The sequence below is a fragment of the Corapipo altera genome, unplaced genomic scaffold (assembly GCF_003945725.1).
Source record: "Corapipo altera isolate COAL_440 unplaced genomic scaffold, ASM394572v1 45, whole genome shotgun sequence".
NCBI lineage: Eukaryota > Metazoa > Chordata > Aves > Passeriformes > Pipridae > Corapipo > Corapipo altera.
In genome coordinates, this window is record NW_020884877.1 from 12,703,418 (window position 1) to 12,719,312 (window position 15,895).

General features: G+C 35.9%; 1 protein-coding gene across 7 annotated transcripts in view; it reads left to right on the forward strand.

Moving 5' to 3' along the window:
• The window catches only part of ATF2 (activating transcription factor 2), a 44,467-nt gene that overhangs the window by 7,173 nt on the left and 21,399 nt on the right, over window positions 1-15,895 (forward strand). For 4 of the 7 annotated variants that reach the window (XM_027636804.1, XM_027636806.1, XM_027636807.1 and 1 more), the window contains 8 exons: window positions 1,679-1,747; window positions 2,370-2,439; window positions 4,731-4,827; window positions 6,513-6,631; window positions 8,213-8,341; window positions 11,509-11,687; window positions 12,005-12,119; window positions 12,299-12,385. In XM_027636804.1, coding sequence (XP_027492605.1) covers window positions 2,392-2,439; window positions 4,731-4,827; window positions 6,513-6,631; window positions 8,213-8,341; window positions 11,509-11,687; window positions 12,005-12,119; window positions 12,299-12,385 — 774 coding nt within the window. In that variant the 5' untranslated portion in view covers window positions 1,679-1,747; window positions 2,370-2,391. The remainder of the gene's footprint in view (window positions 1-1,678; window positions 1,748-2,369; window positions 2,440-4,730; window positions 4,828-6,512; window positions 6,632-8,212; window positions 8,342-11,508; window positions 11,688-12,004; window positions 12,120-12,298; window positions 12,386-15,895) is intronic. The other 3 variants (XM_027636809.1, XM_027636811.1, XM_027636810.1) reach the window with 3 other exon arrangements.

The window sequence follows — 15,895 nt, forward strand, 5'->3', positions numbered from 1 at the left end:
AATGTTACAAAGATGAGGACATGAATTTATCTCCAACTTTTTTCCAGTAAGTTTGCCAGGAAGACAGCACTGCTTTTCTTTTTCACAAGGATTGATTTTTAATTTATATATCAGGCATTCAAAATTCACAAGCTTCTCAAACCAACACATGGAACCAGACAACAACTTATGCAAATATATGCTTTGGTGATACTCCTTTAAAAGGGAAAATGAGCAGACTTAAAAAATTGACCTTTACATCTTATCACCTAAGAAAAATGCTAACAGTATGGATGGAGTAGATTTTCTGGCTGATACTCTGCATTTCTCAGAGACTGACAGCAAGATACAGTAACAGCAGAAAAAATGTCCTACATGCATTTTGGTTAATCAAAATCTTCATTGTTTGGATAAAAAAACCCAAACCCACAATTGTTTCTTACACCATGAGACATTTTTGATATGGATGTAACTCTTCTGCTCATAATCTATATGTGTATATTAGCATATGGTGGCATATGTAGCCGTATATAACTTTATGGTGTCCCTTGGTCACAGATTTTTAAAAAAACAAATTCCTTTTGAGATCTCAATGAGACAGACTCTTCTAGTTTAAAGCTGCGTTTAAAAAAATAAGATTGTTGCATAGCTGAAGAAGGATAATAAACTTGTGGGATAGCTTTTAAGTGTCTGTTGAAGTTCCACATAATGTAAGGATATAATCTTAAAACTTCATTGATAGAGACCTTATCTCTTACCCTGAAGCCATGGTCATGAGACTTGCCCATAACTTGTTAATACTCTTTCTTAGTGAGAGTACGAAGTTCATAGTTTGAACAGTTCAAGAAATACTCTTCCAGAAACTTGAGACAGGTTATGAACTATTTGCAAAGAACAGCAGAACAGTCTCCATCCCTGATTTGCTTTGGCATCTTTCCTTTGGGACGTAAATGTTTCCCTGAACTGTCAGTGCCAAAGACTCTTAACGTTTCTGGCAGCCATTCATCTCTTCTTGACTTGTGATCTCAGCTCAGTATCCTCATTCTGTTAAACATATATATTTAGATGCGACAGTTTGGAATCTCCTCCGCTGCATGTTTTGTTTCTTTGCTGTTTGGTGTACATGTCCAAGGACCCCTTCCTCCTTGAAGTAATATCCAAAAAGTCTGTACAGTTTTTTACTGTACAGGTACAGGCAAAAGGATGAGGTAACATGTTCACTGTAGATCTCTGAGGTAATAAGTGTGAAATTTGCTTAGGTGTACTTGATTTGTCTTGTGTCTGGTGTTCAGTGGTGTACCAGAAGTGGGCATTCTTAGGATGGCTAGACAGTTCCAGAAGCCTTGCAACTCTGCATGACCAGCATACTGGGGGAGAGATGGATTTATTCTGCTTATGATTTTTAATCGTAAAGGCATCTTTATTTATCTTTATCTGCTTCATCAAGCTAAATAGTGTTCAGAACTAACATTGTTAGTTCTCCATACAAATACTCACATTTAAACATGAATGTATTTCCTCCAGGGTAAAGCCACAGATGCCACAACTAATTAGAGAGGATGTATTGAAGTAACCATTTCTTTGAAAAACTGTTGTGTTTCCTGGGTGAATAGTGGGCATTTTGTCATTTATCTTTACAAAATCATGCATTATTAGATTTTTAGCATGCATAATAATTAATATCTTCTTTTAGTTACAGTTCATTGCCATGAAAAGGAGGATATGATAGTTTGCCCTATGAAACAGGTTTATATGTGAAATCTGGCAGGTATGTGTATTTGTGGGGTGAGTATGCAAAATAGCACTAAATATAATTAATATCTCTTCTTTCTTAAATATTTTAGCCTGTTAATAATTTAGTGGCTGAAATATTGCTGAAGTACATGTTTTTGTAATTAAATTTGTAACAGTTTATGCAAAGGGCTAAGTATCAACTTATCTTTAAAGATGAGCTTTAAATAAAGATTGTGAAAAGACTAAGGAATCAACATTTCCTCTTCTGTTGGAACCGTAACCTTGACTACTTGCTACTGTCTGCTGCTTTTATACTTTTTTAATTGTGGGAATTGGATAATTATTACAATGTATTTGATTTCAGTGACAAGTTGTCTTACTGTGTTTTCAGATACTTTCTGCAGTTACTGATGTTACATATGAACACTTGCATTTCTGACTGAGTGTGTGTTCAAAACCTGCTCTGTCTCTGTTGGGTTCTGTGCACCTTCCTGACATAGCTTGAAATCCATACTCTTTGAATCCTGGGTACTTAGAATATTAGTATAGCCAGAAGGCAGAAATTCTTGCCCATGGAGTACTAAAATGTGGCTGTTGAGGTATTGATAATTTGTTGCAGTATTTGTAAAATTTGTTCAATTCTAATTTTAATACAGGTAGCACAACGACCTGTGGAATATGAGTGATGACAAACCCTTTTTATGCACTGCCCCTGGATGTGGCCAGGTAATGGTCTGAACTGAAGATACTAACATTAATCACATAAAATTATAACAGTGAAATGTATTTTTAGAGATTGAAGAAAAGGCGATGATGATAATTGCTACAAAGTATGTTTTGCTGAAGAGCAGGGGACAGCAAGAATTTGTAGCATATTGTGTGTTTATCCATTTACTTTCATTAAAAAAAATAATCAAGAAACAACCTAATTTGTATCAGGTAACCTGTATTTTCCAGAATACTTCAGTGTTGGTGTGGAGCTTGCTTGTCACTAATCTTCACAGCTAAGATGGTTGCAAATATTTAATGGCATAATTTTGTTTTATGTATATTTTTGTGTATAGGAAGATGCTAACAGTATTCATACCACAAAATGTATTTCAATTCCTATTATAGTTTTAATGTGCTCTAGTAAATAGCATTCGTATATATAGAGGTGAATGTGAGCAGAAAAGTAAAAATGTTATGGAGTGTTTTAGGAGATGGTTGCTTAAAAGGAAGCTGTCTTAACACTTTAATTTAGTAACCTGAAAGTAAGTGACTTTGCATTATCTACTGCATGAGATGGACATCCTTTATATAGAAATCATTTCATAAACTGAATCTTTTCATTATATTATAGCTGCTGTCTTTATATAGAATAGATTTCTTAAACAAGATGTTTTTCATTTTATTAGTGCACTTTGATTTAGTTGGATTTTGAGTTCAAAATACTCTCATTTTTATTCTGAACACTTAGTTCTTATGATGAATGACAGCATTAATGTTATAGTAATGGAGCCTTCTGTATTTAAAGTGGGGAAGGAGTAAGATTTCTTACTATGTCTCATATGTTCAGAGACATTGAAAGTAAGAGAAGGGGACTACTTTTTCCTAAGCAGCATGTTTGTCCCCATCCTATTTGAACCTCATTGCGATGTAAGCTCTGCCAGAAGTGTTTTAGTAAATAAGTCTCATAGAAGACACATCATGGGGCTACAGCAGTTGGGATTGCAGTGCAGGCGAAGAGCAAAGTTCACGTCCCTGTAAATGAGCAAGGCTTCTCCAGAATAGATTGGATTCTCCAAAATTCGTATTATAGAATAGAGAGAGTCAGGATCTGGAAATCCTCTTCCCTCTGAAAGACCTTGTCCATCGCTTAGTGGAAACAGAAAGATGCATTTAACTCTTTTAGCATGAGACTTATGTCCTGTCTTATGCTGTATGTAGAGATAGGGTACAGGAGTTATGGAGAGCTGAGTATTTGAAAGCCTGGACAACAGAGTTCTAACAAAAAAAAAGTCCCTGGCCTGTTTCACCGTGTCCCACAGTGATCCTGGATTTTTTGATTTCCCTCATGGTTCCACGTACACATGTCGTTTCTCACGCAAACATTCTGAATGGCTGTACTCTGAGGTCAACTAAACTTATGTACTGGTTTCTGATTGTATCTGTTATAAGATATATGTGGAATGACTTAGTGAGGCATAACCAGAAACATAATTTGAGGCTCAAATGTTCACAAAGAAAAATAAGAATTTCAGTTTTAGGAAACCTGCATCTTGGGAAACATTTTCTTAGATTATGTCAATTGAAACACTACCCACAGTTGCAGATGCATAGCAAATTTCAGGTTAGTGAAAGTAAGAATATCTGTTTTACAGCACCTAGTTTGCCTGCTTATTGCTTTTTTATAGTATATACCCTGAATTTTGGGAAAAGTATGCACAAAACTAACATAGTTTTGAAAACCTGACAGATTTCTAAAGTGCTGATAAGTTTAGTTTGTTCACAGCATTTCAGTTGTCTGATATTGTTGCAGTGTTTCCCATTCTATCTACCCCTTATTTTATGTAGTAAATAGTCAGGGAGCAGGAGCTATAGTTTATTTTGTCTTTATGCTATTAAATACAGTGAAGTTTGTGATTACAGATCAATTCTCATTATTGTGATAATACACACAATGCAGTGATGAGGTAGTGGTAATGAATTACTAGACATTGTCAAGATCCATTTGACTGTTTGCCGATGGTTGATGGAGTCTGCAGCACTCTCAAGTTCTATCTTGCAATTTGAATGAATTCAAGTACTTATACTACAATTTTCCTGGTATCATATTTAGTTACTGTGAACATCATTTGAGTTTTATAGTTCTGCTTGGTAGTGTTGACCAAGGAGCAAGACATATCTGCCTAAAAGGGTTGTCTTTTAATGTTGTAAGGATAGTTTTTTGTGTTGTAAAAGTTGCTTTCTGTGGCATGTCATTTACTCTGTTCACACTCAGAATTTCAACTGTTTCTTGAAACTTTCTGCTGCAGCGTTTTACCAATGAGGATCATTTGGCTGTCCATAAACATAAACATGAGATGACACTGAAATTTGGTCCGGCTCGTAATGATAGTGTCATTGTGGCTGGTTAGTATATACTTTTGTAACTAGTTTAAATGGGCATATGTGTTATGCATTTTTGTGTACATAATGCATAGACTTATGTTAAGAGAATATGAAACATTTTCTTCACTATAGTGCTTAGGTAATATTTTCTTACATAATTCATTTGAAGCCAGTATTATTCTCCATAAGTTACTTTTATTTGGCTCTGATATATAATCTAAGTATTTTTAAATTATCAATACTCAAATAATTGATTAAATCATGTAAAAAGCATTCAGTAAGAGCAGGCTAATAAAGGCTATGCCTAAGAGAATCTGTAACAGGGTTAAACTGTATTTTGGTTTTAATTATTGATTTACATTACCTGTCTCTTAAATTTTAGAAGATACAGCATATTTTACATATAATGGTGATATTAGAAGAATGAATCAGTAATTGTTATTCTTTAGATAGGATAGTAGAAGAAAGATCAAATCTTTTGTTTTCATTCTAGCTTAAATTCAAAATACTTTTACTATATTTCCACTTCTGAATTTATGATATATCTTTGGTCAGTTGTAACTAACTCTTCTCGTTTGTCCAGGATCAGAAGTAATCACCAATGTATGATTGATTGCATCATAAATTTTAAAGTTTTTGAATGCAGATAGCATGTGCTAAGTATTCTAAAGTTACAGTCAGGCTGGGGTTTTTTTCAGTGGTGGAACAGCATAAATGAACTTCACGAAGGCTTTCAGACATTTTCTGGTTATTTGTTTTCCTTTTAAGTGCCTAATTTGTTAGGACAAGCAGACAAAAAAATATTGCTCTTAAACTAGCAGTTACAAATTTTAAAATTATTAATGTACTCCTCGGCAATTATACCATAAGAAAGGGAACCTGTCAAATAATCAGGTGTTTGAGAATGAAACCATGACAGTGTCTGTCTCTGTGCAGCCACATTCCAGTGCAGGAACTGTCGGAAACACCAGGTTACGTTAGTGACTACAGATAATAATACCACATTACAGTATTTTAAATGCAGGTAACTCTGTGGCAAATGTGGTTAATTTTGACCTGGTAATGACAGTAAAATAAGGCAAATTTACGTAGTACCAGATTTTATATAAAGACATTTTTGAAACTGCTTCACGAAGTGCTTCATTTGGGCACCCAGATGCCAGAAGTCTTATGATTCCAGCTTGATAATACAGGCATCATAGGAGTCAATATGATCTTGTGTACAGTATCTCACTTCCTTTTAGAAGTTCCATGCACTGGAAAGTAGTCACTACTGCTGTCAAATTATGAAAAGAACGAAGCAAACTGACTGTGAGCTGTGCACTTTTCTCTCTCTTTATTAAAAGCCTTCATGTGAGCTTTATCTTTATTTGAAAATAAAGCCTGCTTGCTCACTGAAGTGATCTGCTGTGCACTTGAGAATAGCTCCCTGTGGTTTGTGAACACAGAAGAAATGCTTTGATAGCCTCCCAAAATTGTAAGGGGCTTACTGCTTTGCAGGCTCCAGTTATTTGTCTCCAGCAGGTGGAGTGTGCCTGCTGGCTGCCTCCCTGGAGGGCAGAACAGAGCTGCCTGCAAGGCACAAGAGTTTCCAACCTCCTCATCTCTTTCTGTTTGTTTGTATCCTGAAAAGTATTTACGATAAGTAGGTTCATAAATGGTATTTTAAAAATAAAATTGTGGGGGGTTTATACACTTCATTTCAGATCAGACACCAACACCAACTCGATTCTTGAAGAACTGTGAAGAAGTGGGCTTATTCAATGAATTAGCAAGTCCTTTTGAAAATGAGTTTAAAAAGGCTTCTGAAGATGACATTAAGAAAGTATGTTCAAAAACTTTTTCTTCTCAAAGCTTCTACTTTTTTGTATCAGAAATTCCATTCGAAAAGCAAACTTTGGATTTATATATTGCTTTCTAAACTATACCAATAATCATTTGTTAGCTGCTTATATATGTTGTATGGAGAGAATACAAATCTGTGATTACTCTTCTGAAGGTTAGTTTACCTGATTAATTTTGCATAGTTAGCATGCACAGTGGGACACATTGACTTTGTCTTAGCTCTTAAAGTATCTAGTCTAAATACTTCTGCAAATAAAAAATTTTGTTCAATGTCCCCTTTGAATAGTTTTACCTTTAGTTGATTACCTGGTTGACTTCCATAGGAAGTGAAAAAAAATGCAATTTTATACTCATTTATACAGATTTTGTAGAATCAGTAGCTTCATTTACTTTGTTTCAGTAAAGATTTTTAGAGGTACTTCTGAATAAGATGGATTATTATCCATTCCTGATAAGCCTCACCCTTGCTTTGTTGCCACAACTATATCAAATCATGGATTTTTAGTTTTATTTTTTCTAATTGATATATGCTGGTTTTATAACATGACTTATGGTAAAACTGATTCTGAATTTACTAAGACTGTATTTTCTGTATAGTTCACCACTGTCTTGGGGGAGGTTGTAAGTATCGCAAAGTATTTTAAACATTTTGTCTATTTCTTTAATTGATACTAATTTTCCAACCTGCCCTCTCTGTTACAAGAAGAAACACAGTCCTGCCATATCTCTGGATGAGTTATATAGTAACTAATCACAGCAAAGTGTGGAAAATAGCACACTTCCTACCGGGTTGATAGTTTGTTTTTTTCTGAAGTGTTTCATGTTCACATATGGTATGAAGAGATTCCACTTCTCGCAGTCCTCCCTCTCTATTAGTAATATATTATATAGGAAAACTAGGAACTGAATTGAAAAAAAAGGCATCTGGAAGAACTTAAAAAGAAGATGAGCTTTGGGGAAAGTTTCATCCGAAAGTATTTGGATAGCAGACTAGACAGGAGTGTAGGCTTTCAAATCTATAGTATTGCTTTAAGTACTTTTGTAACTTAATTTCTCTGAGGCATTTCAGATGTCCCAGTGGATTTTGCCTGTGTAGTAATATAAAAATTGCTTTTTCAATAATTATTTGCTGCAATAAGCTTGAAATTAATTGTCCATAGTAGCTTTTCTTAATTTGAAAATATAGTTAGGATTTTGTGCTTTGTGGCATGAGGTCTAGTAATTTATAGAGGGATAGTACCTTATTTTAGCTGTAATTTAAGTGTAACACAATCCTTCCTCAGTTATAATTTTCTTGTGACTCTTGGGAAAGGAAAACTTTAAGAATGTTTTTAATTCTCAAGAAGAAAATACTTAGTCTGACATTGGTGTTACTGAATATTGGTGTTCATGCAGCTGCTGGTAAAATAACCTTGGCTAGTAATTCGTCTGCAAACATCATTTTTCAAACATCAGCACCTGTGTTGTTATGGGCTGGTATTTCTCTTTAGTTATTTACATTTTCTTGCTTAGTTTAGTTTTTTAGAGATTGAGTAATTTTGGTTTACATTGTTTCTCACAGATGCCTCTAGATCTGTCTCCTCTTGCAACACCAATTATAAGAAATAAGATTGAAGAACCTTCAGTTGTAGAGACAACTCATCAAGATAGTCCTTTACCTCATCCAGAGTCTACTACCAATGATGAAAAGGTCAGAACCTTTATTTTTTTCTTTTGGGAATTTATTTTTCAAAGCTTCTGATGATCTGTGTACGTTTGTTGTACATGATAATAGCCACACTACTTAGGTGGTTGAAAGGAAAAGAGTTTTTGTTTGCCTTATTCCAGTGGCTATGTAGATCATTTGTTCAGTTCTTTAGTTGGCTTTGTTCATTGCAATTATTTCTTTGCCTCCAGTAAAGCTAGAAAGGAAGTCAAATTTAAGATTCACGCTATGTTGGAAAACACTAAAGGGGCTCTTTATTCCTGTTTATGCATCATCATTTGTTAAAAAAACCCAAAGAAAGTTTTCTTGGTTTTATTGTTTTTTCTTTTAAATAACATCAAAAGTTTGGACCCTTCATGTGTATGTTTTTGTTTAGCCTATGTTTTACCAAAAACTGTTTTGTAGAACAGCAGGGGATGTTCTACAAAAATATACAAAACTAAGCACCAGGTAATTTTGTTTCAAATGTTGTACTCTTTAAGATATAGCAGTGTGTTTAAAAGTGATCCCAGGTGTTTGCTTATTTAGAGTTTACCTAATACTCATAGAACACTGAGGTATTGTCTATCACTAGAGGATGCTGTAGTCAAATCAGTTTTAGAACTGTTGCTTTAATGAAGAAATAAATGGTTTAATAGTAATGATCACTTCAATATGTGACTTAGTGTTTTCATCATGTGGAGTTCTCTTGAAGAACATAAAATGAAGCAAAATTAGTGAAATTAATCGTTTCTTGTCTTACTTCAAATACCTTACTCCCAAAAATCAGCAGGATATTTTAGGATCACAGGGTAATTCAGTTTGGAAGGGACTGCAGGATTTCCTGGTCCAACTTCCTCCTCAAAGCAGGAGTTAACTCTGACATCGGAACATGTTACTCAGCACTTTATACAGTCTGGTCTTGAAGCCTCTGTGGGAGAGAGGCTGCACAGCCTCTCCTCTGCAACCTGCTCCAGTACCACCTGTTCCTGTGAGGAAAGTGTTTTTCTTTGGATCTAGTCTGAACCTCTCTGGCTATTTGTTCTGGAGTGTTCATATAACTGCACTTATAACGATGCATGTACTTTTTTATATATGTGGTTACCATGTATGAAGATGTTTCAGATGAAAGGAGGAACAAGGAAAAGACCTCAGCTGGCTGTTAGAGGCAAATATGGGTGTTCCTCTGTCAAGATCCTACAATGGGAACGGACTTTTTAGTGGCTCCTTGCTTAAAGTAATGAGAGAGGTAATAGTGGCAGAAAAGGGTAACAGCAGGCAGAAAAGGGTAAACTGAAACCAGTGAAGAATGACACAATGCTAATTTCTGAATTGAACATTGCCAAAAGATTATCAGGGCAAGTGTTTTCCCCTTATGCCTTCCTCTAATGTCCCACAGTCAAGCAGTTCAGTCTCATTTATGTTTTCGCTGAGGCTCTTCTTGTTGAGTAAGAGCTGTATAGCTGTTCTACCAAATTCCTGATTTGCAAAGGAGTCTTTAATCTTGTCCTAAGAGTACGCATTGGGCTCTGGGTTTTTTTATTTCTGCCATTCTGTACTGGATGTTTTCTTCTCTTTACTGAATGCTTATCTGTAATTCTAGGTACTGTGTTCCAATATTATATCTCAGATTGATACTAAAGAAAAAAATCCCTGCTTTCCTAAACTCAGCTCACTGTTAGTTTCCAAAAACTCTTCATTCACTGTGAATAGTCTTTTAGGTCCCATGGGGAAAAGACTGAATGAACTAGTGAATCCTGATGACAAATCCAGCTGTTGGAGGGAGAAAATTTCATCAAAAGTCCTTTCCTTTGTGAAGGCTGCAGTTTGCCAGCAAACTTTCAGTTCTACAAATTGCTCAAGAGGAGGACACACATTTTACATTAGTGTACTAAAAGAAAAGCAATCTGTTAAGAGAGCTAAGACCTTAGTACTTAAAGCTTTGTGGATGAATTTTCAAAACTTTAGCTTAATTCAGAGGAAATAGTAATCATTGCAGCCTGTATGACACGGGTATGAGATGTTTTCATTGAATTACGGTTTAACATTTTCTTAAGCTGTGCCAGGGGAGGTTTAGGTTAGATATTAGAAAGAATTTCTTTACAGAGAGGGTAATCAGACATTGGAATGGGCTGCTCAAGGAAGTGGTGGATTCTCCGTTCCTGGAGGTTTTTAAGACAAGACTGGATGTGGCACTGAGTGCCATGGTCTAAGCAACTGCAGCGGTAGTGGATCAAGGGTTTGATTTGATGATCTCGGAGGTCCCTTCCAACCCAGCTGATTCTATAAAATTCTGTGAAACAGCAGAGCAAAAGTCTGCTGGTCTTAAGAATGTGATTTTATGTGTCATTGATTGCAGTAGCTATTGTCGAATAAATAACTTGTAAAAAGCCAGTCTGAAGGTAAATTTGAAGTCTGACAATATCAAGGGTTTTCTGAGAAAGAAGGCTTTGGTTACAATAAGGCCTTCTAGGTTTTCAGAAATAGCAAATGCAAGTACAACATTCAATTGATAATGTACTTTACCTGATTGCTAAGCTAAGAACTATGGTAATTTCTGTCTTCTCTTTATTTGCACCTAAAAATGTGTGTGCCCGAGAAATTTTTTCTGCATCAGGATACATGTATATTTTTGCAGAGTTCTGAATGTAACACTCCAAGTATTTTTATCACTCTAGTTAAGAGAGCTTCATGGGTTAAAGATAAAAACTTAAAAAAAACCCAGATTTTTGTTGTTATTGAACCATAAAACTTTTTTCTCTTGTTTAAAGCCAGAACAATGGACTGAAACTGAAATGTACATAAGGACACCATAAAACGTTTTCCTTATTTGGAGTGTGGGTAAACAAGATGGTGTTGATAGCACCATGGGTTTGTTGGAAAAAAAAATTAAAATCTGATTAAAACTGAATTATAAGTGATAGCAGCCTTAGCATAAATTGCCAGGTTTGTCATAAAGCTAAAATCACTGTCGTTGGAATAAATTTTACTTTGATGGTTTAAATGATTCATCTAGAAGGGGTTTTTTGAATGTTTTTAATTGTCTAACTGATTCTACTTGCATAATGTTACCGAAATTCTGATTTGTTCCTTCAAACTGTGTTCATTTAACAGTCAGAATTAGTGGTCTCTAATTGTAATTTACAAACTGATTAACCTTTGTTTTTTCTCAGGAAGTGTCACTGCAGCAGACTGCACAGCCTACATCAACAATAGTTCGTCCAGCATCACTACAAGTTCCTAATGTACTACTTACGAGTTCTGACTCAAGTGTTATTATTCAACAGGCAATACCATCACCAACTTCTAGTACTGTTATTACCCAGGCTCCATCATCTAACAGACCAATAGTGTAAGTTACACAAATCTTAGTAAAATGTTTTCTTGCAGAATTTGAAAATCTTGTTTACTTTCAGTTACTGTTTCTGCAGTTAATGTATGAATTTGAGATGCTTTGGTGTAATGTGGTGCTTTACTACACATGAAACATGTAACTTTCACTACATGTGAGATATAATGCCATGTTCTCCACATCACTAAGTTCATATTTTTGATCTCCAAATGAATATTACATTACACCTGTAAAGAAACAAACCAATTTAAAATAATGTGTAAACTTGTTCTCTTCTCTGGATAAGTTTTCTTTTATATAGTTCATTCCTTTTTCAGTCCAGTTCCAGGTCCTTTTCCTCTGCTGTTACATCTTCCTAATGGACAAACCATGCCTGTTGCTATTCCTGCATCTATCACAAATTCTAATGTGCATGTCCCTGCTGCAGTTCCAGTAAGTAAGCATGATGCTATATTAATTTGAAAGTGGAGCAGATTTGCATAAGTGCAGCATAGAACTTAGTTATAAAGCACCTTGATAGCTGTTTTGGCTTCAGAGGGTAGTGTTGTCATATGCTCTCTATTATGATAACATACTCAGGTTTTCTTCATTTTTATACTTTATCTGGTCAGCTTGTTAGACCTGTCACCATGGTGCCTAGTATCCCAGGAATCCCAGGGCCTTCCTCCCCACAGCCAGTGCAGTCTGAGGCTAAATTGGTAAGTGAAAAACTCCATTATTCCTCAAGAAGAATAACTTCAGAAATTAATTAAATTCTGTTGCTTTTTAAAACAGCTTTAGTTTTCTTTTGTTAGTCTAAATTCTGCAAGCACAGGTTTAATAAAAGCAGAATAATAACAGCTGCATTTATTTTACCGCTCTTTCCAATTTCAGCCTATGTTAGTTCTGTTGATTTTATTTTTAAACATTCTTTTAAATTCATTACATTTTAACTAAACTCCGTCTTGCTCCTTGTATTGGAGGATGGGAAATATTAGTTGGAAGAAAGACAAGATTAGTAGCATCTTAACAGTGAACATTTCCTTCAGAAAAGCAGAATATGTTTCCTCCCAAAGAACATGATATTGCTTAAAAAACTAGGAAAAGAAAAAGGTTTTTTTAAAAATGTTTTCAGAATCTCATCTGGATATAATCCACCTGGCAAGAGTTTTGTAATTAGATATGTATTACTGACATAGTTAACAAATTGTTCTGTGTGGAGGTTGTTTCTGTTGTGTTGGGTATTTTAGGGGGTTTGAGGATTATTTGGAAAAATCATTAGTAAAACAAGCAAAAGAAATTTTGGGGGTTTTGTCTTTGTTGGTTTTTGTTTGTTTTTCTTAATAGTAGTGACCCATTTATGATGGTAGTTTGAATTAATCAATTTCTTGAAAAATTTTCTGCAACATTAGGTAGTTGCTTCTCTTTTTTTGCTATCTCATTTGTTTGTTTATTCCAGCTGTTCTAAAGCAATAGAAAACCTATTATTAAACAATAATTAACCAGTTACATATTTACAAGATGCCTCCATAAACAGTATCTGTCCTCTGAAATAGTGTTTGTCTTCCTTCAACTCTTACTTTGTGCAAAAAAAGAATCAGGAACACCTGCTAGATAAAATATATTTTTCTACATTAATATTGGTAAGTGTGAGGATGCCCTGAACATTCTTTGATACCTCATTTCTATTGTCCTAAATCTGTGGGCTGTCTTTCCTTACCCATTTTCTCTTCTCAATCCACAATATGAAAAACAGTGAGTCTGGGAATACTGGTTATTGTGCTGTCTGAAGTAATGGGATTCCAGTAGAGTGGGCACACTAGGCCACGTTTACCGTGTACTGAAGCTGTTGAGAAGAGGTGGTTACCAGTGCACTGACTGGGCCTGATGCTGTCAGGTCTGCCTTCAGTTTCCTCCTCTGTTGAACCTGAGGACTTTTGGAAGAGTATAGAGAGGGACAGAAAGGAAGAAGGTGTATTTCTTGTCCCCCTGGGAATGGGAAAAGGAATCTTTTAATATTTGGGGAGATATCTAAATGTAACCAGCTCTGATGAAATGAGTTTATCTTAAATCCAGGAAAGAAGAATGTAAGAAAGTGAAAACAAGAACTGTTTTCTCAGAAACTGCATGTCTTAGAGTTAGGAAACTTATGCTCTGAATTCTGCTTTGTGAAATCCAGGAGGAATTGGTTCCAAATAATTTTTCAGATGGGCAAGAAATTAGGTTTTTAAGTGTATTACTGAGCGATTTGCTCTTAAAAAGCTTTTAAGGGCAGAAAGGAAATACATGGATGTGGCAAAGACTTTGATGTCAAGTTGAGAGAAGCAATCACTCAAATGCAAAGAAAAACAAAAATCATTAGACTTAAATTTTAACAGTCTCATTAGCCTTCTCATTACAATTTAGCTAATATATGCACTTCAGTGATTGCTTATCTTTTTTCCTAAAGTGAGACTGTAAAAAGGGTATTTGCAGTATTTCTTCTCTCCTTTCTTGTCACTTAATATCAAGCATGAGTAGAATTCAAGAATATCAGAATTATGTGTATTTCTTACGCTCATTTACTTTTATATAGTGCCTATTCGCAAAAAATAAAAAACTTAATTTCTTATCACTCTGAAAGTAAAAGCAATTTAATGAGAAACTTAATGTTTATGTAGAAGAGCTTCCAAACAGGAAGATTAACTCTCTGTGCAATGTGATGTATTGCTGGCAGGTATGTGATGGTTTATTAAATGCAAAGTTCCATTTAATTTTTAAAATTTAAGTCTTTGTGATATCAACCCCCTTCTTTTTCATGTATCTCTTGAAAATAATTTTACTTGCTACATACTCAGTTCTGCAAAGGTATGGTAACCAGGTTTATTTTTCACTTGTGTTCCTGGTTAAGCCAACAGAAGACTTAATATTTAGTTTTACAGTTTGTTTTTTATTTCATTAATAGTTCACATATAGTGTTGAAATACAAGCTGTTACAAATTTAATTGCATTAATGGTATACTGCAATTTGTGGATTTATTAGTGTGGTTAAGTTAGCAGAACACTGGGAACATGTCCTCTGTCTCTTTGCCTACCATAGCCACATTTCTCCCTCATGTTGGGAGGCAATTCTGAAGGGCAAAGGAGTTCAGGACATCCTTTGAGAAGAAAATTTCAAAAGTACAGGAGTAGGCCATCCCCTTGTGATGAACAGTGAGCCAGCAGAGAAGAAGACTGGCCTGGCTGAACAGAGAGCTTTGTCTGGAACTCAGGAAAAAAGGGAAAGTTTATGACCTGTGGGAGAAGGGGCAGGCAACTCAGGAGGACTACATGGGTGTTGTGAGGTTATGCAACTAGGGACCTAGTGAAAAAGGTTGCCAAGCCTCTTTCAATCTTTTACTGGTAGTCCTGGCTAACTGGGGAGGTCCCAGGTGACCAGAGTAATGTAATGTAAATGTGATGCTCATCTTCAAGAAGGGCCAGAAGGAGGATCCTGGGAACTAAAGGCCTGTCATCTTGACCTCTGTGATGGGGAAGGTCATGGAGCAGATGATTTTGAGTGCCATCCCATGGCACATACAGGAAAACCAGGGGATCAGACCCAGCCAGCTTGGATCTGTGGAAGGCAGGTTTTGCTTCACTGACCTGCTTGGCTTCTGTGACAAGGTGACCTACTTAGTGGACGAGGAAAAGGCTGTCAGTGTTGTCTATCTGGACTTTTCTAAAGCCTTTGACTCTGTTTGCCACAGCATTCTCCTGGGGAAACTGACTGCCCATGGCTTAGACAGGCATATTCTTTGCTGGGTAAAAAAAATAGCTGGATGGCTGAGCCCAGAAAGTGATGGTGAATGGAGTTAAATCCAGTTGGTGGCCAGTTAGAAGTGGTGTTCCCCAGAGCTCAGTGTTGGGGCCGATTTTGTTCAATATCTTTATCAACGATCGGAATGGAGCCCTCCCTCAGATAGTTTGCACATGACACCAGTTTGGGCAAGAGTGTTGATCTGCAGGCTCTGCCTTGTGGAGGGATCTGGACAGGTTGGATGCATGGGCTGAGGACAATTTTATGAGCACTTGGGTCATAACAACCCCAGGCAGCACTACAGACTGGGGGCAAAGTATCTGGAAAGCTGATTTTTGGAAAAGAACCTGGGGGTGCTGGTCAGCAGCCAGCTGAATCTGAGCCATCAGTGAACCCAGGTGGCCAAAAAGGCTTTTGTGCTTTGGGCCTTCCTTTGCAGAAGGTATTTCTG